The sequence below is a fragment of the Mercenaria mercenaria genome, chromosome 11 (assembly GCF_021730395.1).
Source record: "Mercenaria mercenaria strain notata chromosome 11, MADL_Memer_1, whole genome shotgun sequence".
Classification (NCBI taxonomy): Eukaryota; Metazoa; Mollusca; class Bivalvia; order Venerida; family Veneridae; genus Mercenaria; species Mercenaria mercenaria.
In genome coordinates, this window is record NC_069371.1 from 40,439,947 (window position 1) to 40,465,579 (window position 25,633).

The 25,633-nt window shown below is 34.2% G+C and overlaps 3 protein-coding genes across 7 annotated transcripts in view; all 3 read left to right on the top strand.

The window, feature by feature from the left end:
- LOC123532186 (uncharacterized) overlaps positions 1–6,608 on the top strand; it is a 58,216-nt gene extending 51,608 nt beyond the window's left edge. The window contains exons 1-2 of one of the 3 annotated variants that reach the window (XM_053517223.1): positions 4,270–4,316; positions 4,885–6,608. In XM_053517223.1, coding sequence (XP_053373198.1) covers positions 4,300–4,316; positions 4,885–5,227 — 360 coding nt within the window. In that variant the 5' untranslated portion in view covers positions 4,270–4,299 and the 3' untranslated portion in view covers positions 5,228–6,608. Of the gene's footprint in view, positions 1–4,269; positions 4,317–4,884 lie in introns of those variants that run through there. The other 2 variants (XM_053517222.1, XM_053517221.1) reach the window with 2 other exon arrangements.
- Positions 1–21,592, top strand: part of LOC123532806 (E3 ubiquitin-protein ligase TRIM71-like) — a 34,006-nt gene extending 12,414 nt beyond the window's left edge. The window contains exons 1-2 of one of the 2 annotated variants that reach the window (XM_045314394.2): positions 15,661–16,024; positions 19,458–21,587. In XM_045314394.2, coding sequence (XP_045170329.2) covers positions 15,696–16,024; positions 19,458–20,805 — 1,677 coding nt within the window. In that variant the 5' untranslated portion in view covers positions 15,661–15,695 and the 3' untranslated portion in view covers positions 20,806–21,587. Of the gene's footprint in view, positions 1–15,660; positions 16,025–19,457 lie in introns of those variants that run through there. The other variant, XM_053517220.1, reaches the window with a different exon arrangement.
- On the top strand, positions 1,374–25,284 carry LOC123531368 (uncharacterized). 2 transcript variants are annotated; one of them, XM_053517219.1, is made up of 2 exons: positions 1,374–2,164; positions 23,793–25,284. In XM_053517219.1, exons 1-2 carry the CDS (start codon positions 1,824–1,826, stop codon positions 25,129–25,131), a joined length of 1,680 nt encoding a protein of 559 aa, XP_053373194.1. In that variant the 5' UTR covers positions 1,374–1,823; the 3' UTR covers positions 25,132–25,284. The 2 variants fall into 2 exon arrangements, with proteins under 2 accessions (XP_053373194.1, XP_045168167.2); XM_045312232.2 differs by lacking the exon at positions 1,374–2,164 and adding an exon at positions 22,580–23,018.
- The last annotated feature ends 349 nt before the right edge of the window (positions 25,285–25,633 follow it).

A 25,633-nucleotide genomic window follows, 5' to 3' on the forward strand; every position in this document is an offset into this window, starting at 1 on the left:
GATACCGTCTTGAAACGGTGGGCAATGATGGAAAAATGCACGGAGTGGCACCTGGGGTCTTTCTCCATATCAAAACTAAAAATGTCGCCATATGACATATAATTGAGTCGGTGCGACGTTAAACCAAACCAGTATTGTATAAACTTTAAGTAAAACATGAGATAGGGTTAATCTAAGATATAATTATACTAATGTACTCAACAATCTGTCTGAAGTCTGAGTACAAAGTGTCTAACGTTTGAGGGCACGACTAAGCAAAATTCCACTCCTTCCGTCCGTATTATGTGGGATTTAGGAGAAAATCATCACAGAGTCTTACAAGTCATTAGTCATCGCACCGGTAGGCACCGAGACAGGTCAGTCACCAAGCATACACTGTGCTTTACGATTTTCGCTATATATCCTCTTTTGATAAACTTACATACACATTTTACAAATATTACATTGAATTAAGTATTATGTTGAATTTTCTGTAGTTTATAAACTACACCGCTTCAATAGTACACGGGGTGTGTAAAACAAATCATTTTAACCATTAATAAACTAATTTAAGTTAATCAATATTGTACTCTGGAAAGATGAACTCATAAGTCATTCATTGCTCGAACTTTCCTAAACGATATCAAATCATTTTAATTAACGCATCCACCAGATTATGAAACATATGTAATACTTAGCTTGAAGATTAAAACTTTTTTTTTCTGAGCATTTTTTAATACTAAACACTTTTCAAAGATTTATAAGAAGTATCTTATTCAATTCTACCCACCGAGCAATTACTTTCAATTTTTCCAAGCTGGCATTTTAAAAGCAAATATGAAGGAAGTAATGTTCCGACGATTACAGTAATGCCGTGTGCAGTCAGGCAAATTCAGTTATTAATGATGATTTGAAATGTTATTAGACTAAGTCACAGTGTTTCATCGATAGAAGAAACGCAGTAACCCTACACACCAAAGATATCAGTTTTAAGTTAGAAAAAAATTGTGTTAATGGTGATGGGCTGTTTACGATATATAAAAATAGCACATTTTATCAACACCTGACGACACAACTTTTTCATCCGGTAAAACTTTCCTACCTTAAAAAATACCTTATCATTCAAACAACGGTTTAGAGCAAAAATGGCTGCACAGATCTAGAGTTTACAACTGCCTACATTGTAAAACAAAATAAAAACAGATCTATATAATTGAATTTCGTTTGAACATGTCCAGGAACAAATACCCAACTGTTTTCAGTATATACAAACACATTAAAATGAACTCTCTATTACGAAACATTTAATGTAACCTCCGTATAGCTAATATCAAATAACGTTTGATATGAATGATACATATGCAAGGATGTGTTGCTGACATGTGTTTGTTTCGTATTGCTGAAAATTATGGTATTAAGTAGCTTACATATTGTTTATATGATATAAGTTTAATATCATCACAGTTATGGTATATTGTTTAATATCATTCTACAGTTTATTTATTCTTGGAAAATAAAAATAAAAACAGGCAAAATTTGGTATTTATTCTTGGATAATAAAAATAAAAACAGGCAAAAGTTGGTATTTATATTCAAGTTGATTTTCGTGCATGTTAAGGACACACAAGAAATTATTTAGTCGGTTATAAAATAGTTCTCTTCGTGCCAACTATTATTCTAATAAGTCGAATACTCCAGAGCTATATATCTAACGCTAAATATAGCTAACCGATATCGGATTACGTTTGAGAAATAGATAACATTTATGTAGGTTATATGCATGGAAGAGATAGTGAAAGTAGGACTAAATATTTTCGCAAAATTGTAGTGTGTATAAAGCAAAAATGGCGTCCATACAAGGTAATGACTTTGAAAGACAATCAGATGAAACTTTTCAATTGTTATGTTCACCTTGTAAACGTAAGGAGAGGAATAAAGAAGCGGACAAATATTGCACGGACTGTAACGACTATTATTGTTCAGATTGTGTTAAATTTCATGAAGATATTCCCGCCTTATCTCAACACAAGATCCTGGACAAAGGTCAAGCTAGAGAAGGGACTAGCAAGGGTTTGCCTATTGCTCCGACAGAACGATGTGAGAGACACAGATTTAAACCTGTTGACATGTATTGTCAAAATCACGATGATGTTGGGTGCTACACCTGTATGGCAGTAGATCACAGGTAGGACTATAACTAGATTTTATTAATCATAAAATCAATTACATTGTAGGACAACAATTAGTGTATGGTTAGTATTTAATCTGTGTCAGGTCAAGTTTACTGTGAAACAGTATTAGGTAATCGAGCTTAAATACGGTCGTAATGAGAGATTATCTACACAATGTTTTAAGGTTCAAGTAAAGTCTTTTGAAACCACCCCTCGGGTGAATTTTTGTTTGAGTTGTTTACGCCGCATAGGCCTTGGTCTATCATAAAGAATACACCAAATTGTTCATAATAAATAGAAGAAACTATTAAGACAGGTTATTCTCTTTTGGACAGCACATTTTGTCTTATATCACATGGGCTTTGACTGTTCATGTTCTATTTAGTAGAAGATATCAAACTTATTTTTCAAAAGTATTTTGTCATTACTTTTCTTATCATTGTGTGTCTAACATGTTTGTCCAGGTACTCTGGGGATTGAAAGTGTTACAAACCATGTACATTTCAAAAAATGCAAACATTGCAAAATGAAAGTGAAAGTAGACCTGTAAAAGTAACAAAACAACTGCAGTATTTCAACAAATACAAAAGTAAACTATTTTTCATTTCCCGGAGTACCTAGATAAGTATGTAAGACACACAACAAAAACAACCGCCTCGGTAGCCTAGTGGTAGAGCGTCCGCTTCGAGAGCGGGAGGTCGTGGGTTCGATCCCTGGCCGCGTCATACCAAAGACGTAAAGAATGTACTAGTAGCTTCCTCGCTTGGCGCTCAGCATTAAGAGGATAGTGCTAGGACTGGTCAGCCCGGTGTCAGTATAATGTGACTGGGTGGGGTATCATGTCAGGTGTCTACGGCGTGATATTCCAGTGAAGCAGCACTATAAAGTTGGGCATTGTGCTCACTGCTACAAGCAGACACCGTCGTTAATATGACTGAAAAATTGTTGAAAAAGACGTTAAACCCGAACACACACACACACACACACACACACACACAACAACAACAAAAACAAATTTAGAGAAAAAAATACGTTTGAAAAAGAAGTTTGATATTTTGTACAAAATATAATGTGGACAGTTGAAGTGCATGTTTTGTAAGACAAAATACGTATTACCAAACAAGGTGACCTCTACTGGTTGGGACCACTTTCCGGAGAGGACCAGTTTCCGGACACATGTAATATCCGCTTTATTTTGTTGTTATTCATGTAATTGTTTCATCTAGATCATTTAGATGTTAGTTCTTCATGTCTTCAATAAACCGTTATTTTATAAGGCTGTATAATGTTTGGGTTTATGTTGATAACTCACCTGCGTTTACAAAACAACTTTTTGTCTTAACGGGGCATGAAGATAGCATTGCGCATGCGCAGTAGTTCACGCATGCCGAGGTATCAAGTGGGGAAAAATAATCAAACTGCATAATGATTGTCTGCTGATAACATGTTCTATTTTTAATTTCACAACTTTTTTTCTGCAACTTTGAAGAGATGAATGATAAAAAAATATGTAGAAATAGTTGAATTACATATTTTGATATCATATTAACAACAAAACACCATCAAAATATTTGTCCGGATATTGGTTTACCTGACGGGAAAAATAATTTATTTTAGTGTCCCCATTTGAGGCCCCATGGAAGCCATATTTAACGTCACAACGCGATGGTGATTACAACATCGGCTGTGGAAGGCGCTGAAGTTTTGCAGTGTGGGCTTCATCTATGTCAAATATTTTTTTAGGGAATAATGGAGCCGAAATATGAAAATGTGTCCGGAAAGTATTTTCTACTTCTACTGAACAACTCCGTATATATATGTTATGAATATTATGGGTCTGTCGAGTATAATTTCCAAAATGAAAATTTACCCAAGGGGTGGTCTCAAACACTTTACTTGAACCTTAAGTAATAGTATAGATCTCGTTATTTTATATGTTCCAGTAACAGTAATTGCACGTGATATAACCATTTTAACGTTTTGAATGGTTTATGAAATAAAACAAAGTAAGTTCATTTTAACTGGTATGACATTTTTCATTATTATGATATTGCCAGATATGTTTGTAAATAAAACCAAATCGCCAAGTTATCACTAATAATTGCTGTATTTGAGGCGGTTTGATACTCCTTTTATATGTTACACCTGTATGGCAGTAGATCACAGGTAAGTTTATAACAAGGTTCTTTAATTCATAAGATCAATTACATTGTAGTTCAACAGTCAATGTATGGTTAGTATTTATCTGTCAGGTTAACTTAACTGTTCAACAGTACTAGGTAATCGACCTTTAATACGGTCGTGAAGACATATTATCTACACAATGTTTTAAGTAATAGTTTAAATTTTATCTCTTTTTTTTATATTCCAATAACAGTGATTGCAAGTGATAAAACCATTTTACCGGTTTGGACTTTTTGTGTATAAATACAACGTAAGTTCATTTTAACTGGTACGGCATTTTTCATTATTATGATATTGCCAGATATTTTTGTCAGTAAAACCAAATTATCGAGTTCTCGCTATACATTTACTGTATTTGGGGGTGTATGCGCATTGCTTACAGATACTCTGGTGTTATAAAATAACTGTATTTGATAATCAGTTTAATTCTTACACAGACATGTTATAAAAATGATTTTCATTTAGGTTTATCACTTAAAGTCACTGGAATTGACGCTTACACAAATGTTATACACAACTGAATTATATGTTATTGTCATCTTTACTTTAGGTCATGCAAAGATATTTTTGATATACCCGAGTTCGTTCAAAACAACAAAGCACATACAGACTCGAAAGAAATTCAAGAAGAAATAAAGACTGCTAAAAGAGATCTGATTGAAACGCTTGGCAAATGCAAAGGAGAACGAGACCGGTTACTTAAATGTAAGGAAGAAGCATTGCATGCGGTACAGGACTTTAGAAAGGAAATTGACAAAAGACTAGACATATTAGAACAAAACAGTATAGATTCAATAGAGAAGAAATACAAGTCCATCATCGACAAAATCAACGACGAAATACAGCTCCTCGAAAATACACAAATTGAAGTTGTGTGTGCCAAGACAAACTGACATCATTCGGAAGCAATATTTCGCAGGATTTTGTTGCTTCTAAGCTCGGTAAAAGAGTCGCGGAAAGTGCTGCAAAATGTAAAGAAGAAATAACTAAAGGGAAAAATGAAATCAATATTAAATTCACAAAAGATGAAAAATTGTTGACTGTCTTAGCACATACGGGTACTTTTGGAAGAATACGACAGTCGAATGGCCCCTTCAAAGTCAAGGAAAAGAAGACATACTACATCAGGCACCAATCTGACAAACAAGCATGCAGTATCAGTAGCATGTGTATACTCGAGGATGGCTCTACAATACTTGCTGACTGTAATAACAAGAATCTGAAACGTATTGATAGCATGTACACTAATGTAGATGTGTGTGATCTACCAGAAGACCCATATCAAATCTGCGCCATCTATAAACAGGATGTTGCTGCTATAGCTGCTAACAGAGAGAACATTTATTTCATTTCAGTTACAAATGAAATGAAGAGAACAAAAGTAACAAACTTGGATCATAAATGTTATGGAATCGCTTATGCAACTGATAATTTGTACGTTGCGGATTCGCGTACGAGTGTTTTTATCTACAGCATGACTGGTACAAAGCTTAAAGAATACACCAGAGACCAGACAGGGCAAGCTTTGTTTGATAGTATCTACAGTTTATCTGTTAGTACTGACGGTAGAAGGATCTGTGTGGCTGACTTTAAGTATGGAGTTGTTGTTCTTAGGGCGGATGGCACATTGCAAGGAAAATATGACTGTTCTGAACTTACACATGTACAACGTGTTTGTTTTGCGGACGATGGAAGTTTTTTGGCGAGTGGTAATAATAACAACTGTATTTTACAGTTTACTTCACATGGTGAAAAACTGGGAAATGTGTTATCTTCTGACACTGGAAATGAAGCTTGTATGTCTATTTGTTTCGATCAAAGGAACTGTAAGCTTCTTGTTGGTCGCAGTAACAATGATGAAATCGACATTTACAATCTGATTTAAAGAAATGAATGCTAAAAGTATAAAATATCGCATTAGTACATTAGAATTTAAAATATGTATATAATGTGTATATTATATTCTTTAATAAATCAAAAATTAAAGCACCGTGTACACATAACACAAATATATGTATAGCATTTACAAAACTAATTCAGAAAGATGTCTTCCGAACTGATGTGTCCTCTGGACGTACTGCTTTTATTTTTAGTTTAAACATATAGTTATCAGAATTACACTGATTATGTTCGTATCATGACGACTATCCTGTGACTTTATTAGTCCATGAGGAAAATTTAATTTAATTTATAGAACGAATAACTACGTAAACATAAGGTCACACATTTCTATCATATTGTGAACTGTCTGAAATAAAATAAAAGCAACTACAATTTTGTTTCATTATTACTCCTAAACTCAACACATCTTGTTTTGGTTTAAGAAATATATATGAGAATTTCGTCCAGTTGACGAATTGTACGCTAAATTTGAAATAATGGACTTAATGCCCCCTCATCCAATCTTTAGTGACGGATGAGGGTCATTATTTGAGTGAAGCCGGAGGCTAAGCATATTTAAATTTGCATGTTTCTCAAACTGCTACGCCCGTGTATCGCTGTTCAAAAACCGTGAAACGGGTACCTGTTTCCTCGTATATAAGCGTGTGTAAACCCCAAACTTGTCATAATTCAAAGCAACTATTTTGTTGCCATATATTTATAGTAATCAGGGTGGGATAGAAAAAAGACGGTGGTTAGAAATCAAACTTTGTAATATATATAACCAAGGGAGGGTAATTACATATGCTTAGCCTCCGGCTTCACTCAAATAATGACCCTCATCCGTCACTAAAGATTGGATGAGGGGGCATTATTTTTCGTAAAGCCTTCAGCTTTCGCATATTTAAATTTGCATCTTTAAAGAATGGCAACAAAATACCTCTCCTCAAGAAAATCAACAATAATAAATTTTCCATATAATTATTAACTTCAAAAAATTTCATAAATTATATGAAAACTACATTATAAGCAAATAATATAATTCATTCAACTTCTTACAATACAGGTTAACTTAAACCCGAGAATTCACTGTCATTTATACAATATTATAGTATTAAATATAGTAATTAAATGTTCAATCTATACTCTGAACATATCATATTCCTCTTTTTGTCCAGAAGGCAGTAAATTCAACCTTGTTAAATACTCATCATCTGCTATCACTTAAACACTGCTTTCATAAAAGAGATATCATCTTTTTCAACCACCTGTCTACGATAAAACTTGAAAAAGTTTTCATCCGATTTCCAACCTGCCGTATCAAGAATGTTCTTGATAGAACAATTACTGTTTAAGGCTGCAGATGTAGATGCAGACCTAAAGGAATGTGCCTTAAAAATAGACACATCAATATCCGCTTAGTGTAGAACACATTTAAGCCACCTAGCTAAAGTGCTAGATGTGACAGCATTATATGTAACATATGAAACAAATAATTGAGAATCATGTCTCAGTCTTTTAGTAACCTTAATATAATACTTCAAAGTATAAAAAACACATAATCTTTCATCTTCATACTGTTCTAGTTTTAAACTATAATTACTGTTTTTTCCAATCTGGGAAGTTTTTAACAAATTTGGAAAATAAAAAAGAACACAGGAATCATAGACCTTCATGTAGTTCAAATCCAATGAGACTAATGTCTGTGCTCTAGATGCAGTTGCTAACGCAATTAACGATATCAATTTCAAACTTAGCTTTTTTAAACTTAGTGTTTCTAAAGGAAACAAGTCCGATAAGAACTTCAAGACTACAGTGACATCCCATGTAAACTTGTACTTTGGTAAAGGTGGTTTCTTAATAAAAATTCCTTTCATGAACCGGCTTATTAAAGTTTGACTTGAGCACCGCTTATTTCAAATGATCATTAATGTCTGTAACAACATAGCTTTATGAGTGTTAATCACAGAGTAGGATTTTTTATCCGTAAACAATGAATATAAATAATTCATTACCGTAACTTCAGTGGTTTTAATGGAATTTTTACCTTTCCCTTTACACCAAAGAAACCATCGTTTCCAAGCCAGCGCGTATTGCTTGGATGTACCTTCTCTCCATGATGTAACGATAATTTCTGCAACTTCTGCATTAAGACCTTGTTCTTGTAAACATCTGCAGATAACTGCACGGCGACCATGGTCATCTTCCTTCCAAAAGGGTGTAAAGTCCCGTCCTGTGGAAGCATCAATATATCTCTGTGTCTTGGTAACCTAACAGGAACAGATATTAAATGATCTATTACTAAAGGAAACCAAAATTGAGATCGCCATAAAGGTATGATCAAAATAGCTCTCTGAACTTTATCCTGAACCAATTTATTAATGACTTTGCCTATTAACGCAAAAGGCGGAAACAAATATGGTTCATATTCTGTCCATACAAAGGAAAAACAATCATTACGAAAACTCCCTGGAGATGGGAAAAAAGTAACATATTTGTCCACCTGAAAATTAATTCTAGAGACAAACATATCTATATCTGGGGTAAAAAATTCTGAACATATTCGTCGAAAAATATCTTTTTTCAACATCCATTCAGATGATCCCGAAAAATTTCTAGAATAAAAATCTGCCTTGAAATTTTCCGAGCCCTTCAAATATGATGCAGATAAATAAATATTTCTATTCAAACACCATGTCCAGATCTCCCGTGCTAATTCATCAAGACTAGTAGAATTCATTCCTCCCATGTCATTAATATATGCTACCGCAGACACATTATCTGAATAGAAACGAATATGCGAGTCGCATACATCCTTATATAAAGACTTGATACCAAAGAAAATGGCAAGAAGTTCTAAAAAGTTTATATGATTTTGTTTTTCATCTTTTGACCATTGACCATTCAAATATTGTTCAGAATCTTGGTCATAACAAGACCAACCAATTAAAGAAGCATCCGACTGACATGTATAGTCTACCTTCTTTGGTCTTATTCTTTTACCATTCTTTTTAACCACATTTGTTATCCACCACTGTAATTCTGTCACACTGTCTCCATTTAGAACAATTCTATTGTCATAATTTTTATCTCTACCTAACCCTAATATTTTACATTTTTCTAAATGTCTGTAGTGTAATGGTGCTTCAAGCACAGCATAAAAAGCATTAATAACCAGTCCAATAAAGGATGCCAAATCTCTGACCAGCACATTTATTGTTTCTAATAAACAGGTTGCTTTTGTAATAATCTTCTGCAACTTTTCATCAGTTAAGAAAACCCTAAATTGAACTGAATCCAACAAAAAAACAAAATATATGATTTTTTGTGTTGGTATTAAAACAGACTTCTTTTCATTTATTGAATAACCTAAAGATTCCAAAGTGTTACACATTATCTTTGCGTGCTTTCCACAAATCTGTCTGTCTTGATTCATATTTAACGAATCATCAATGTAATAAGAGCATCTAATATTTTGAGCTCTGAACCATGCATAAATTGGTTTTAAAAGTTTGGTAAACAATTTTGGAGCTGCACTGTATCCAAAAGGGAGACAAACAAAATGATAAAAAACACCTCTCCAGACAAATTTCAGGTACTTCTGAAAATCTCTATGAATTGGTACTGAGAAATAAGCATCTTTTAAATCTGCTGAACAGAAATAATCATTCTCTTGGATAAGATCTAAAACAATTTTAAAATGTTCTTGTTTAAAATGTTCATAAAGAACAAACTGATTTAACTTTTTCAAATTAATAATTGGTCTATATTTGTTATTAGGTTTTTTAACCACAAAAATATTTGAAACAAACTGATTTTGTTCATAATGAGATTGACAAATAGCACCCTTTTCTAACAGATCTTTTACTTCCTGGTCTATGATATCCATGGTTTCATCATTAAACTGGATTTCTTTTGGAAGCATGTTTTGCTTTGGTTCTGTTTCAAACTCTAGAATATAACCTTGCACACTTTCTAAGATCCAAGGATCATTGGTAAAAGTTTTCCATACATGTAAACAATGTTTTAATCTACCTACCTTATTTAATTCCACCCGTTTGGGGCCTGTGTAACAGTGGCTGATGGTTTATTATAATTTGGACGTCTTTGTCCTCTGAATTGGCCACCATAACCTCCACGTTGCACCTGACCATACGGCATAAATCTGCCTCTACCTCTGTTAAAATTGCGAGGATATCGACCTCTACCTCTGCTGAAGTCTCTGTTCCCAGAATACGGCTGATAATTATATCAGTCCTTTGCTAGATAATTTCCTAGACTCATACCAGTGTCACAATTTTTCATTTCTTTGGAAATGTCATCACCAAACAACATAGCAGTAACTGGTGTACTGACATTACAAAGGTTCTTGTATTTCTTATTAATGTTGGGTCTTATCAAGTAACGCCTCCTTATACTGAGATTGTGTTGTACCTGACCAAACATTGTCAACGAGTCCGAAATCAACAGTTTTGCCTCTTCGTTTCCCGAGATTTGAGACTTCAATGTTTCTACTAACTTTAAGATCGGCACAATACCTGTAGCCAACATACCTTGAATGTCTTGAAACAATTTATCATACGACCTTGATCTTTTGTCCATGATTTTCCAAATCTCACTATTTACCATTGGTGGATTCAAGAGATCACAATTCTCAGGAATTTTATACCTTTCTGTTATATCATCTGTATCACACGAAGTTGAACAAGCAGTATTCACCAATTTTGCTAATGAATCTGGGATAGGTCGACCCTTAGATTTTGTCTTAATCTTTGGTAATTTCCATTCAGAATCGGAATCATTTTCCTTATTCTCCCCAAATAATTCATTAATCAATTTCTTACTCAAATCTTTAGATTTTTGCTTTTTAATTGGTCTACTTGTCCCAATACTATCAATTTCTGAATCTGAACCGTCATTCACCAATTCCACATGAAAATTTGGTGCATTATTAACATCAAAATGTTCATTTTTATCATCATACTGGTCATAGTTCATCATATCATCATCTTGTGTATGATAATGCCCATCATAATAGGCTGTGTAATTAGGCTCAGACAGTCCTAACTTTGATTTTAACATTTCAATATGTCCATCTGTTAAATTGTTTAAATCAATTTGAACTAAACACTGTGCATTTTCAACACTTGTTTTTTCGTTGGTAGTATCTGCTACCTTTGACTTTGTTTTTTCTGTTTTTTCTTTGGTAGAACTAGTACTTTTACTATTTTTACGTTTTTCAGAAACAGTTTTCTTCGGCAGAACCTTAGTTACTACGGACTTAAGAGTTTTCTTATCTTTTTTCATATTTTTGCTACGCAAATCCTTTTCTTCAAACCCCGAAAACTCTGACTCTGAATTTAAAGAGAGCACATCGTGCTCCGACTCCGCCATTTTTAAATACCTGGACAACGTCCAAGGTAATGTTTACTTTTTTAAAATTTGTATATATACAAAAGAACCTGGACTACGTCCTAGGAATAAGGAGTCAGTTATTCAAAACGAACACAAAGTTCACTGTAATAAAAGAACTTACCAAAAAACGGCACTACAAACCGTAGAAATAAACTTCTTTACAAAAACACACGCACTCAGCGACAACTTGACAGCGGAAGCACTTAAAAAACTATGACAAGTTTGGGGTTTACACACGCTTATATACGAGGTAACAGGTACCCGTTTCACGGTTTTTGAACAGCGATACACGGGCGTAGCAGTTTGAGAAACATGCAAATTTAAATATGCGAAAGCTGAAGGCTTTACGAAAAATAATGACATATATGTTAATGCTTTTGAATGAATTAAAACATTTTTTGAAAACTTATTTATGTTTGCATCATTTAGAAAGAAAACATTATATGAAATCTGATATACATACTAATATCATGTCTCTACATGTAAGTCTCATTTCTCTTCAGTTTTGCGCTACATATTAATATTTTTAAAGATATTCGACACAAAGCCCAATATATATCTACTGTGTATTATGTTATATATGTCCTGTGGCCATCTTTCACTAAAACACTACCCGCCCGCTTAGCTCAGTATGGAGAGTGCAGATCTAGGGGTCGCGTGGTCGGGAGTTCGATCACCGGCGGGGCGTATATTCTCCGTGACGATTTAATGAAAGACATTGTTTCTGATATCATTCGTCCTCCACCTCTGATTCATGTTGGGAAGTTGGCAGTTACTTGCGAAGAACAGGTTTGTACTGGTACATAATCCAAGAACACTAGTAAGGTTAACTGACTGCCGTTATATAACTGAAATACTGTTGAAAAACGACGTTAAACCCAAAACAAACAAACACGTTCACTGAAATACTTTATCTTTAGGTATTTTCTTCAAATGTTGAGCCCTCATCAAACCTATTTAACTTTTATAAAGTCATTGTGTACATTGTATGTAGAGCTCAATTCTTAAATAAATGTCATGTAGTAAAAGCCCATAGTACTGTTAAAATGTTTCTAGTGGGTAGTACATATTATACTGTGTTTAGCTACGCATGCATTCAGATGTACTATTTGAAATCTGAAATTTGGGTCTAGTGTACCTTTAAACAAGCTGTACCCATCAGGAATTTTAAAGTACTTTATTCGATATTCTTGAACTGACTAAATTACTAATGTCAAATTTGAATAATTTGTGATTAAATTCGTGTACATTGGTTTTTAAAATCAACCAGTGTTCATAGCAAATGTAGCCCAAGAATAAACACTGGCCGTGGTCTTGTTTGTGCAATGACGTTAAATATTGACTTGGTGAAAAATCTTGTATCGTTTATGCTCCACATGCGTTTTTACGTTTGAATATGCAATATATTTACCAAGGTATACTACATGTGTCAATTCTGTAAATTTAACGTACTTAAAATGGGGGAAAAACACAGAAAATAGAAAATGGCACAAACTTAAACCTTTATTTAACGAATTTATAATATCAAAATAAATCTAAAACAACACTAAGTGGACGTGAATGCAGTGCTTTCTTTTAAGTTAATAAAATTATCCGTTTATATAGAAGGTCAAACACGATGTGACAGGAAAATAATGTATCTCTAGATTGAAATAAAGCCTTAATGTTCAATCAAATACCGTTATCATGTACCTGATAAATCACATGCAAGTTAATGTTATCGTGCTAAAATGAATAATGGATCTGACAGTTGTATTTGAATTGATTGCCTTTAGTACTCTTTACATACTACTGAAATATGTTGGCAGAATTTTGTCAGAATTTTGTCAATGTTGAAATAAAGAGTCATTGAGTTTACGAAACAGTTTGCAAAGTATGCACTATTGTTACGTAATTCTACAAATATTGTTTATTAGTTTTGCATTTGTTTCATGAAACATAATGTAGCATTCTTATTTTCTTTTTTTTTTCGCATTTATTGTCACAAATTAAAAAAACAAATGAAATGTTGCAAAATGAAACGATTGTATGGACTTTACAAAGATCAAAACAAACGGTCGTTTACTTAGAACCAATATAGTTAACTACTGCAAAAATATATGATAGCGTGTGACATATCCTTTGTTTGCTAATGAATGTTTTAACTGTTTACGAATAAGTATTATTCCATCTAAAACCCAGATTTATATAATTCATTTTGTTTAATATAATACACTATAATTTCAAACTAAGTATTGCCTCATCAAGATGGTTTAATTTTCATGAGGAGAAACTGAATGCTGAGTCATATCTTTCTTGGTGGCATATTACATGTATTTGTAAACTAATGAAGAACATTAATTGCTTGGCTTTACAGGATGTGAACATTTCAAGTTTCCCCTAACAGTTCGGTTAATACTAACTTCCACTGAAATACCTTTTATTAAGCTACTAGTATTTACTTCAAATGTAAACAATCCTCACCATATATATTTAAATTTACTCAATATATTAATTAACTGTCTATGCAGAGCTACATTTATTATCAAATAGCATGCAGTGTCAGGTGAGTATTTAAAAAAAGGTGCATTTTAGTAGTAGTTCACACTTATGCAGTATTCAGCTATACATGTATACATCGTATTTAGTATGTTTGTTTTTTGGGGGGTTATTTTGGTTGCTAATTTCTGTCCTGTCGTGTTGGCATTTTGGCGTGGCGAAAGCACGAAAACACGGTAACGACACATTTTACACGAAAACACGACGTTTAGAGGGCGCTGACAGGACTATTCAGTTGTCGAATTTCTTGTCGGAGGGTTATTGTGCCCTTTATTTGTCGTACTATCTTGTTGTCGTGACTTCGTCCCGCTGACACAAAAACACGACAAATACCATATATGTTGAGTTTTCGTGTTTTCGTTTTGGCATTTTCCACTAGACATGCGCACAACAATTATGCAAGAGGCGCAAAGATATCGGGACTTATGATAGTCAATATAGCGCACAGTTAGTAAATAGCTCACCTAGCACTCATCTTTTTGCACAGTTAACGGCAAATGACTTGAGTACACGGTGATTATAATCAAGATATCACCCGCTACAGTTCTTCTTCTTCCAGTGAAAGATCTGGGATTCCCTAGCTCTGTTGTCTGTTCAAAATGTATCAAACGCCGTTTAGATTTGAAATTTTCAACATTTTACCTATCGATCTACTTGATGTGGACTTAATATCTAAATGTTGTGTTTTTTGTGATACAACATATATACACAACATGTTAAACACGTCTGCTTGGTTTGTATGACATTGTGATAATACAAACAAGTCGTTTGATGAAGGAGATAGAACTACTTTTTGTACTAATTTGTTAGGCACTGACTGATTTTTGAAGCTGGCTATTAGATTCTGTTAACACTAATAACAGGACGGGAAACTATGATTCTATAAGCAAGTGATATGTCTTTTAAAAAAACGCTTGATATACATGTATTTGGAAAGTACCTCGTCTTTAATTGAACTGGAAGTGTACATAAATACTCTCGTGTAATGTGTTTGTGAACTCAAACAATATGTAAAAAATTAACGTATGAAATATCTAAAGTAAAAGAAATATATGCATCATCACACTTATTACTTTTATTTTGAACCTATTATTTGCAGATGTCATTTAACCAACAATATCCACTATCTTCACATCCATATCTGCTCTAAACACATCAAGTTTCTCATAGAATGTGTCGTGTTTTCGCCCCGCCAACACGAAAACAGGAACACTCTACAATAAAACATGGCAGAAATCAGTCACCATATTTTAAAACTTATGTATAGGCTAGTACTGTTAACGCATATATTATAAACTTGTTAATTTTATCTTTACATAAACTATTTGTAGTATTTATGTCTTGTATACTTAAACAACGTATAATGTTTTAGCAACTTAGCAATACAATATAACAGCTTAATCGTGGTAAATATGCCTGTAAAACTAGTGCGTTGATTATAACTTGGTCAAAGTTACAACGTAGGCCTACTTGTACCGATTACGCAGAACTGAAAACGAAATTAGGATTAGATAAACAAAAATTAAAATGGCGACTGTTGAAGGAGAAAAAAGAGAAAATATTTCTTTAATGTGCTCATCGTGTAAACGTAAAAGCAGGACAACAGAAGCGGATAATTATTGTACAGATTGTCATGACTATTACTGTTCAACTTGTGTGAAGTGCCATGACGATATTCCGGCGTTATCTGGCCATAAAATTCTTGACAAAGGACATTTTGAGACAGGAACTTCGGAAGCTATACCTGTTGTACCTACAGAACGATGTAAGAGACACAGTTTTAAACCAGTAGATATGTACTGTCAGGATCACGATGATGTGGGCTGTTACACATGCATGGCAGTGTCTCTCTACAGGTACGTTTTTAAACTTTTATAATAGAATTTATGAAAGTAAGATTTACATAAATGTTTTTAAAAAAGCCAGACTTTTAATACTGGAGGTAACATGAGATGTATCGTAACACAAAAAGATCTAATAATTGTTTGTTAGTGTCTTTGGCTAAAACAAAATCATAAAAGATGCGTGCTGTACCTCCAACTTTATTCCTTTTTCTGTAAATGTAATATATAGCTAAAACAAAAATTTGCTGAATGATGATTATCTCTACCATTATACGCGCAACAGAGAGGTGTAATGGTGTAATTTACCGTTCAAGTAGCATTTGGTCCATCTTGGAGAAAAATACATGCTGAAATAATCGCAATCATTTTCAAACATACTGAGTTTTAGACGCAAGCGATTTGCTTTAACGGTACTGTATATCATCACATGAAAATCTGAATAAAAACACAATCAAATTTTATATCCTGCTTTAATCTTCGTTAGTGTTGACATTTTATCAACACAAATATAAAATCGAAATCGAGTAAAAACAAAGAGATGTACGTTAATTTCCTGAGTCGTTCACAAGAAATAAAATGCTTTTGAGCTCGATACAAGACATAGCGCAATTGAAATAACATATCGTGAGACAGTAATGTGATGTCGTGCCCTCTAGATAAGGTGTCATGCAGTCGAAAGAAAATGTCGTGCGCACCAAATAAGACGCTGTGTGCTCAAGATAATATGTAGAGCGCTTCAGAAAAGATGTTGTGCGCATGAAAAAATAAGAGCTGTCGGAGGACAGCAACGCTCGACTATTCAACAGCCTTGTCAATTGAATGAAAACAGTCGAAAAAGGGACATAATTTTGTAAAAATGCAAAACAGGGTTATGGAACTTGCACAGTGCTTATCAGCTCATGACAGTAGACAAGTGTGTGAAGTTTCAATTCATTCCAATTAGTTGGTACTGAGATACCAGCTTACATATAATAATTTATTCAAAAACTGCTAAGTTGGAATAGACGCATAGATTTGTAAAATGCAGAGTAGAGTTATTGAACCTTTACAGTGCATGTCATATCATGACAGTGAACAAGTGTGTGAAGTTTCAATCCTTTCCCATTAGTGGATACTGAGATACCAGCTTACATACAAAAACCTAACCAAAAAGTGCTATGTCAAAAAAGGGGCATAGTTTTAAAAAAAAATGCAATGTAGAGTTATAGGACTTGCTTAGTGCATGTCATATCATGACTGTGAACAAGTGTGTGAAGTTTCAATCCATTGCCATTATTGAGTACTGACATACCAGCTTACATACAAAACCTTTACCAAATATTTCTAAGTCGAAAAGGGGGCATACGTTTGTAAAGAAAAGCAAAATAGAGTTATGGAACCTGTGCAGTGTAAGTCAGTTTATCACAGTGAAGAAGTGTGTGAAGTTTCAATCCATTCCCGCTAGTGCTTACTGAGATACCAGCTTACATATAAAAACTTAACCAAACACTTCTAAGTCGGAAAAGGGGCATAATTTTGTAAAAAAAAAAAGCAAAATAGAGTTATGGAACCTGTGCAATGTAAGTCAGTTTAATAAAGTGAATAAGTGCGTAAAGTTTCAATCCATTCCCACTAGTGGTTACTGAGACACCAGCTTACATACAAAAACTTAACCAAATCGGGACGCGGACACCGACGCCGGCGCCGGCGCCGACGCACGGGCGAGTCCAATAGCTCTAGTATTCTATGAATAGTCGAGCTAAAAATATGAGCTTCAGATGAGATAAGATGTCATGCAGTCGAAATAAGATGTAGTGATGTCGAGCGCTCGAATATTTTTATCCTTAAATAAAAGTGTTATGATAAAGATAAAGGTAGTTCACTTACCGTCGCTTTGTGAAAAAATGAACATAAGCTCTGTAGAGCTTTTAAGTGACCCTATTTTGATAACAGTTAAAACCAATTGTACTTACCCCCAGCAATTTGCTGGCACCCATTTACAGCTTTACAGCTGGGTCAACTTTGGCAATCGTGATAAAGTGCCTTGCCCAAGGACACATCGCAACGGGAGTAGCCATGAATTGAACAGTGGGCCTTCACCTACGTAGGAAAGCGTCTTAGCCCTCACGACATATGCATCCATGATGGTCCTAGCAAGGATTTTTAACGTGTCCAATGTTTACATATAGGAACAAATAAGCCCGTTCGATGAGGCAAACAATTATGACAGAAAGTCGTCCAAGAAACATTCTGCATAATTACTTTGTTTGAAACTGTTTCTTCGATTTTAGAATAATTGCACTCTATCATTCTTTGTATGTCCCTCTACCAAACATGTTAATGGTATGTTAAGGAATGAAAAAGCATGATCGCCTTGCCTTTCCTTATTTTCTAAATATTTGCTGTAAAAAATATACCGCAAATGGAAACATTTTACTTAAAGATATACTAGACCCAAATTTCCTACTTGAAAATATGAATATTTGATACATATTGTTTATGTAATCAAATTATTCATAGGTTTATGTATATCAACACTTCTATATGCATCACGTTTAGAATAGAACACACTCAATACATACATAGCTTAACATTATATATTATCAATAGAAACTGGAATTTTTTTTGATAATTGGATGTTAATGCATGACATTTAATAAGAATGGGGCTGTATATTAACAATTAATTTAAATACGAGGTAAAATAAAATACATTTGATGATGATTTTCTACATTTGAAGTAAATGTCTAAAGATAAAATATCTTGGTGAAAGACGACCATTGGATATCTTTTATATATACTTTATGATGCTACTTGTTTGTAACAACTGGCGATGGCTTGCTTCTACATGTATATTTATGTCTGTCTAAAATATAACACTCAGGTAATTGATCTGAAACTGCCATAACCCTTTTGTGTTTAGAAACAAATTTCAAATTCTCGATTTAGTGTCTCGAGCTCATGACATAATATCTCGAGCGCTCGACCCCTTATCTTGAGAGATTTCTTATATCGAGCAAACGAGCACTTATTCTGAGCGCATGAGATCATATATTTTGAATGAAATCAAATCTCGAGCGCATTATATCGTCGAACGTATCTCATCTTATTTCAAGCGTATGACATCTTAGTAGTCTTTCGAGCGCACGGCATCTTATAATGAGCGCGTGCATCTTATCTCGAGCGAACGAGATGATTAATCTATGTGTGTGCTCCTAACATACCATCTCAGAAAATATTATAAAAACTAATTAAATTTTCAGCTTTGTATTATTATCATTTTGAAATTTCTTTATTTCACCGGAGTAGCCCAATACAACGTTTAAGGTAGCTTCCATTTTGAAATCTTCTAAAGAAATAATTTTTAAAATGTTATATCTTGCTAGGACTTCATTGTCTTGGAAATTTTGCAACGAAATCAGGACATAATTGCACTTTAAATTCTAAAAACGATGTACTTTTTCAGGTCATGTAAGGACGTATTTTATATACCCGAGTATGTAGAAGGAGACAAGACTGCGGCCGATTCTCAAGAAATAAACCGAGACCTTAAGAAGGCAGAAGATGATTTAAAAATTCAGCTTGACAAACACAAAGAAGAAGCTAAACGTCTTCTAAAGAGGAAGGTGGAGGAGGTCGAAAAAGTAAAAGAATTTCGGTTAGAAATGGAACGGAAACTTGATGCACTAGAAAAAGATACCATTGATGAAATAGAGAAGAAATATAAAGTACTGATAAAAAGGACTGAAGATGACGTGTGTGCCCTTACAGCATTACAAGATGATATCAGTATGTCACAAGATAGCATTTTATCAGCTGGTTCTAATATGTCGCAACAGTTTGTGAGTCTGATGAAGGGTAAAACAGCTACAGGAAAAGCCAAACGATGCTTAGAAGACAAGACATCAGACTTCTCTAGGCAAGAATTTGTGTTTGACAGAAATCAGCAGTTGCTCTCAAACCTAATACAGGAAACACGTTTAGGTAAAATAAATCAACAACATGCTTTGTATAAACTTACGGGAAAGAAATTATACCCTATAAAGCATGATTCAGACACAAAGACTTGCAGTATATACGGTGCATGTATGATTGCTGATGGATCTGTAATACTCGCAGACAACAGTAACAAAAAACTTAAACATCTTGATGCATCTTCGTACAAAGTTGATGATGTATGTGACCTGTCTTATTGTCCGTGGCAGATATGTTCTGTTGAAAAGCACGGAGTAGCTGTATCCTTTCATAAAAGGGGTGCTGTAAAAAAGATCCAATTTGTTTCGACCGAAGGGAAAATGAAAAAAACTAGGATGCTGGAAACTGACCATGGTTGTTACGGTATAGCGCATAAAAATGGCCACTTATATATTACTGATTCCAACACGACAGTGTTCGTATATAACATTACAGGGACAAAGCTGAAACAATTCTCAAAAGACCAGTCGGGACAACCTTTGTTCAGTGATATCTACAGTCTTTTTGTCTGCCGAAATGACAGTGAGATCTATGTAACAGATTCTTCCTACGGACTTATTGTTCTTGATCAGGACGGAAAGCTGCTTGGAAAATACAACTGCCCTCAGCTTAAACATGCACGTGGAGCATGTGATATTGACGATGCAAATGTCCTAGTATGTGGTGAATCATCCAATAATATCATACAGTTTTCTCCAAATGGTGCGGTAGTCGGAGAAGTACTTCCTTCGGATCAATGTAATGGAAGTTGTAGGGCGATTTGCTTTGATCGCCAACATTCTAAAATAATCGTTGGACATGTTGGCAGGGACGAAATTGAAATTTTTGATGTAGCGTAAACATTGTTTTACCAGTGGTCGAGATAAAATCACGGCAGATATCTCTTCTAAATAGATAATAATTTTACATTCACTCCATATATATTTATTTTTTTTGAAGACAGCCAAACGTAACAAAATAAAATATCTATATAGAAGTTTATTTCACTTCATGTAAATCAATATTCAAAACACTAAAAACAACGAGGCAATTCTTTAATGAGATCCTGTAGGTCTGGGTATCTCTTTTATTGATTCATGGGCTAAACATTTAGGCAGCCTCCGGTATATATTTGCCACTGAATATTGGAAAAATATAAGAGTTTTACTTATTTATAGTGATCACATTACATCAAAATTTGTTTGTTTTATACTCGGGAGTGAATACTTACAACGCATTCCAATGTTAAATATTTATGATTGCCTATCTAGTGCTTGCTGTTTTTGTATGCAAATCATTCGCGTTTCAGTTTATTCTACCGTTCATGTTTCTATTGTACATTATGAAATGAATATATTTCAATTAAAATAAGCAACAATAGGCTCTTTATGTGCACACCAATAGGACTGTAAAAAACGAAAGGAGTTTTGTTATTAGACATATTAGTTTGTTTGTATAACTACACAAGAAACAACACGAAAATGAAACATTTATGACGAAACCATGTATTTTCGTCTCTTTGCAGGCAAAGAAAGTTTTACTATAAATTTCACAAGCGCTATACTTTTTAATATCATAAACTTAAAGATTCAATACGCACATTAGACAATCAGAAAGTGCGGTGTTTTCTTCAAAGCGGTATGAGTGTAATGTGGTATATATTTGAGAATTACCGATGTCAACAGACTATTTCTACCTTGGGTATTTTTTTACTTTACGCTCTATATGGACATACGGCAGTATGTTCGTTTTACCTGCAGTGAATAGAATTATTTGAGAGAAAATTTAAAACTGGTTCACCCGATACTGTCTGTTCACAGGCGTATATTTAGCATTTGGCTCTTACCATTTATTCTAGTTAAAACACTCTTACGCTAGAATGACGTCACGTTAACGTGCGGTGACGTCAAAGTTTTTGTTGCGACCAAGAAAGAGCGCTTCAGTATTGTATCTACTGTTTTAGATTAAGGGCATATTAGAATCGAAATAATTTATAGCAAGACCGTGTTTTAACACAGTTTATACACTCGGGCGGTAATACATCGCACAAATAATTTCTCGAGGGTTGCGCCCTCGTGAAATTATTACGCCCGATGGAATTTAGCATTTGTGCACGGGCCTTCCATATAAGTTACTCATGAGCATTTCATATTTTCCATTCATATTGCTGACCTTACAGTTGTTGTAACTATTTAGATCAAACGCTTTAAGTTGGATCAAGTTATTATATAGTGGTTGTAAGGGAAATGGGTTGGTACCGTCGGGTACTTAATACGAACATCTATTTACTATTATCAGTGCATTTTTTGATATTCTTATATAATAACAATAGATACAGAAGATAATAGCATTTATTTATTGGTTTGTCGTTACCCGTTACAGAAAAAAACAACACTTTTTTGTACATATGCACTATAAACCCGAATGTCAATATTTACGCGACATTTGTTAAAACTGCAGTGAGTGTTACAAGTGTAAGATATTTCCAATTTGGTGGAATTATGATTAGAACTTCACGTAAGACCTCAAATTATCAAGAAAAAGAAGCAATATCATTTTACCACGTATTTATAAACGTTTTAAATTCAATATGCGTTAAAGAATATTATCTTTTTACAGGTGAAATATATCAGATCCAAAAATAGCATATTTGTCAATATACGCAAATGTAGGTTAAGACACTGATAAACGTTTTCCGAAAACTGAAAACGAAACAACTGTTATAATTAAAAATGGCGTCTAAGGATAATTTAGACAATCAAAGCGATCAGGAGAAGTCGTTCAGTCTTTACTGTTCACCGTGTAAACGTCAGAGCAGGTCAACAACAGCTGATAAATATTGTGCGGATTGTCATGATTATTACTGTTTGGAATGTGTAAATGTTCATGATAATTTTCCAGCTCTGTCTGGGCACAAGCTCCTTGATAAAGGACAATTTAAAACGGAATGTAGCAAAACCATTCCTATAGTACCGACGGAACGATGCGAGAGACACAGCTTTAAGCCGGTAGATATGTACTGTCAGAATCATGATGTTGTTGGATGTTACACTTGTATGGCAGTAGAGCATAGGTATGCATTTTGCTTAATTATTTATTAAGATTTCATTTTTTATTTACATATTTATTTATTCTACAACTTATATGAATCACTCTAAAAATCTCATTTTCACTATATCACCTCATGGGTATGAGAGAAGAGAAGGCACTATTCAATTGTATTTTATTAATAGCAGTTGAAGAGTAATTAAATAGAGGCTGGTTAAAATCATTGACGAAATGCCTAAAACCGACACTGCACTCGAAAATGTAGTTTCGATCCTTACATAGGTTTTCTCCGTTATTGGTTAGACAGAATATCACAATCTGCAGATGTGCTTTTAAATGTGTAAATACTTAACAACGACGCCACAACATACGTTTGGCATCCATTATATAATTAAGAAATAATCAAGGCCTTCGAGTGGTCTGTCGTCTTAATTATCACGGTTCTGAGTTCAAATGCGCAGGAATTGATTATGGAAGCAATTGATGAACCGTGGTAAATTAGACGACAAACCACAAGAAGTCCTTGATTGTTTTCATTCTTACATGGTTATTCAATTTGAAATATTTTGGTAAAAATTATGCTGGGAGTCATTCATTAGTGTAGTAAATAACCGGACGTAATGTGGCAATTTGACGTCATAATTGACGTCATAATGTTTTCTTACCAGTCGTTTTCTTACCAGTCCATCCGTCAACCGTTGTTTATCGCAGAATATACAGAAAATTGACTTTCTTCTTTGTTTAACTGGCAATCAAATCGATCCATGTTAGAATAATAGGTAACAATTTCTACTCTCAGGTCGTGTCAGGATGTATTCTATATTCCGGAGTATGTAAGAGACAACGATACAACAACTGATTCTGCGGACGTTCAGAAAGAGATGCAAGGGGTTGCTGATGAACTTAAACGTCAATTAGACAAATACCAACGGGAAGTTAAACGCCTTTTCAAAAGAAAAGAAGAAGAGGTTGAAAAAATAAAAGCATTTCGGATACAGATAGATCGTAGACTTGATGTTGTAGAAAAGGAAAGTATTGATGAAATAGAGAAGAAATATCAAGCCTTTATCCAGAAGATTGAAGCTGACAGTTGCCAGTTGAAAACATCGCAACAAGACGTCAGCTCATCGCACGATAGCATTACTTCAGGTGGTTCTAACACGTCACAACAGTTTGTGAGTAAGAAAAGAGGAAAGACGGTCACCGAACAAGCTAAGAAATCTATAGCAGACAAGACGACAGACTTTATAAAGCGCGACATAGCTTTTGAATGTAATCAGAAGTTGCAGTCCTTGCTAGAGGAGTTAAACTGTTTTGGCGAAATCCTTCAAAAACACGTTTTGTATAAACTTGAAGGTAAGAAATTGTACAATATGAAACATGTGTCAGACACGCTTATTTGTGGTAGACTTGGCACCTGTATACTGCCTGATGGAACTGTGATAATTGCAGATTGTAGTAACAAAACTCTTAAACGCCTTGATCCTTCCTCGTATGCTGTAGATGATATACTTAATCTTCCGAATGGCCCGTGGCAGGTCTGCACTCTTGAAAAGAATGAGGTCGCTGTATGTTTTGGATCAGTTAGCAATATCAACCTCGTGGCTGTAAAAGGGAAATTGCAGGTAGTAAAGGAAATAAAAACCAACCACAAATGTTATGGTATAGCGTATTACAATTCTAATATATATGTATCTGACTCACAGACGACTTTGTTCGTCTACAACATGGCGGGGACAAAGCTAACGCAATTCTCCGAAGATCAGTCGGGACAAGCGTTGTTCAGAGACATTTACCGTATTGTTGTAAGTAATAATGGCGAGAGGATTTATGTAGCTGACACTAATTATGGTTTGATAGTACTCAATATGGATGGGATGCTTCTAGGGAAACATAACACTTCTGAACTTAAAGGCGTCCGAGATATTTGTGAAACAAAAGGTGGACATGTTTTTGTATGTGGCGAAAAATCGAACAATATTATTCAGTTTGCACCAAGTTGTGAGGTAGTTGGAGAAGTACTTTCGCGGGAAAGAGATAAAGGTGGCTGCCAGGCGATTTGCTTTGATCGTCGGCGTTCAAAGTTGATAGTTGGGCGAAGTAGCACGGAAGAAATTGAAATTTACGACGTAGTTTAAAACATGATTTCATAAAATATGGCAGAATAAGCTCTCAGCATTTTTGACAGCTATTTCGAGTCTACATTTATTTGCGAAATATACTGTGATCAAATCAAGAAAACAGCTTAAACAAAACGAATGACATCAACGGTTATCAAAATGATATTGCAATGAAATCCCCCGCCCCCCAAATCCAATATACAACTCCCATCTTATCTGCTGTTTATCAGCGATTATGTAACAGTAACTGATTAGAGGGCAATTAGCAGCAGGGACCCCAAGTAGACCATGAAGAGGTGTGCAGTGGAGTTGAAAGAAATTAATTTTTCTTCAGTGAATGTGGAACTATAATAATAATAATTATTATTATTTTGATATTATATAGATGATAATAACTATTACTTTAATGTTATAGTAATGATTATAATAATAATAATAAATAATCATACTTATTATTATTATTATTGTTATTTTTGTTGTTATTATTATTATATTACATATAGGATGATAAAAGATACAG

What these genes read in the sequence shown, in the direction of transcription:
- LOC123531368 (XM_053517219.1), top strand. Translation starts at nt 1,824, where the DNA reads ATGGCGTCCATACAAGGTAATGACTTTGAAAGACAATCAGATGAAACT. An exon ending in TGTATGGCAGTAGATCACAG is followed by an intron (nt 2,165 to 23,792) that starts GTAGGACTATAA and finishes TTCTACTCTCAG; the next exon opens with GTCGTGTCAGGATGTATTCT.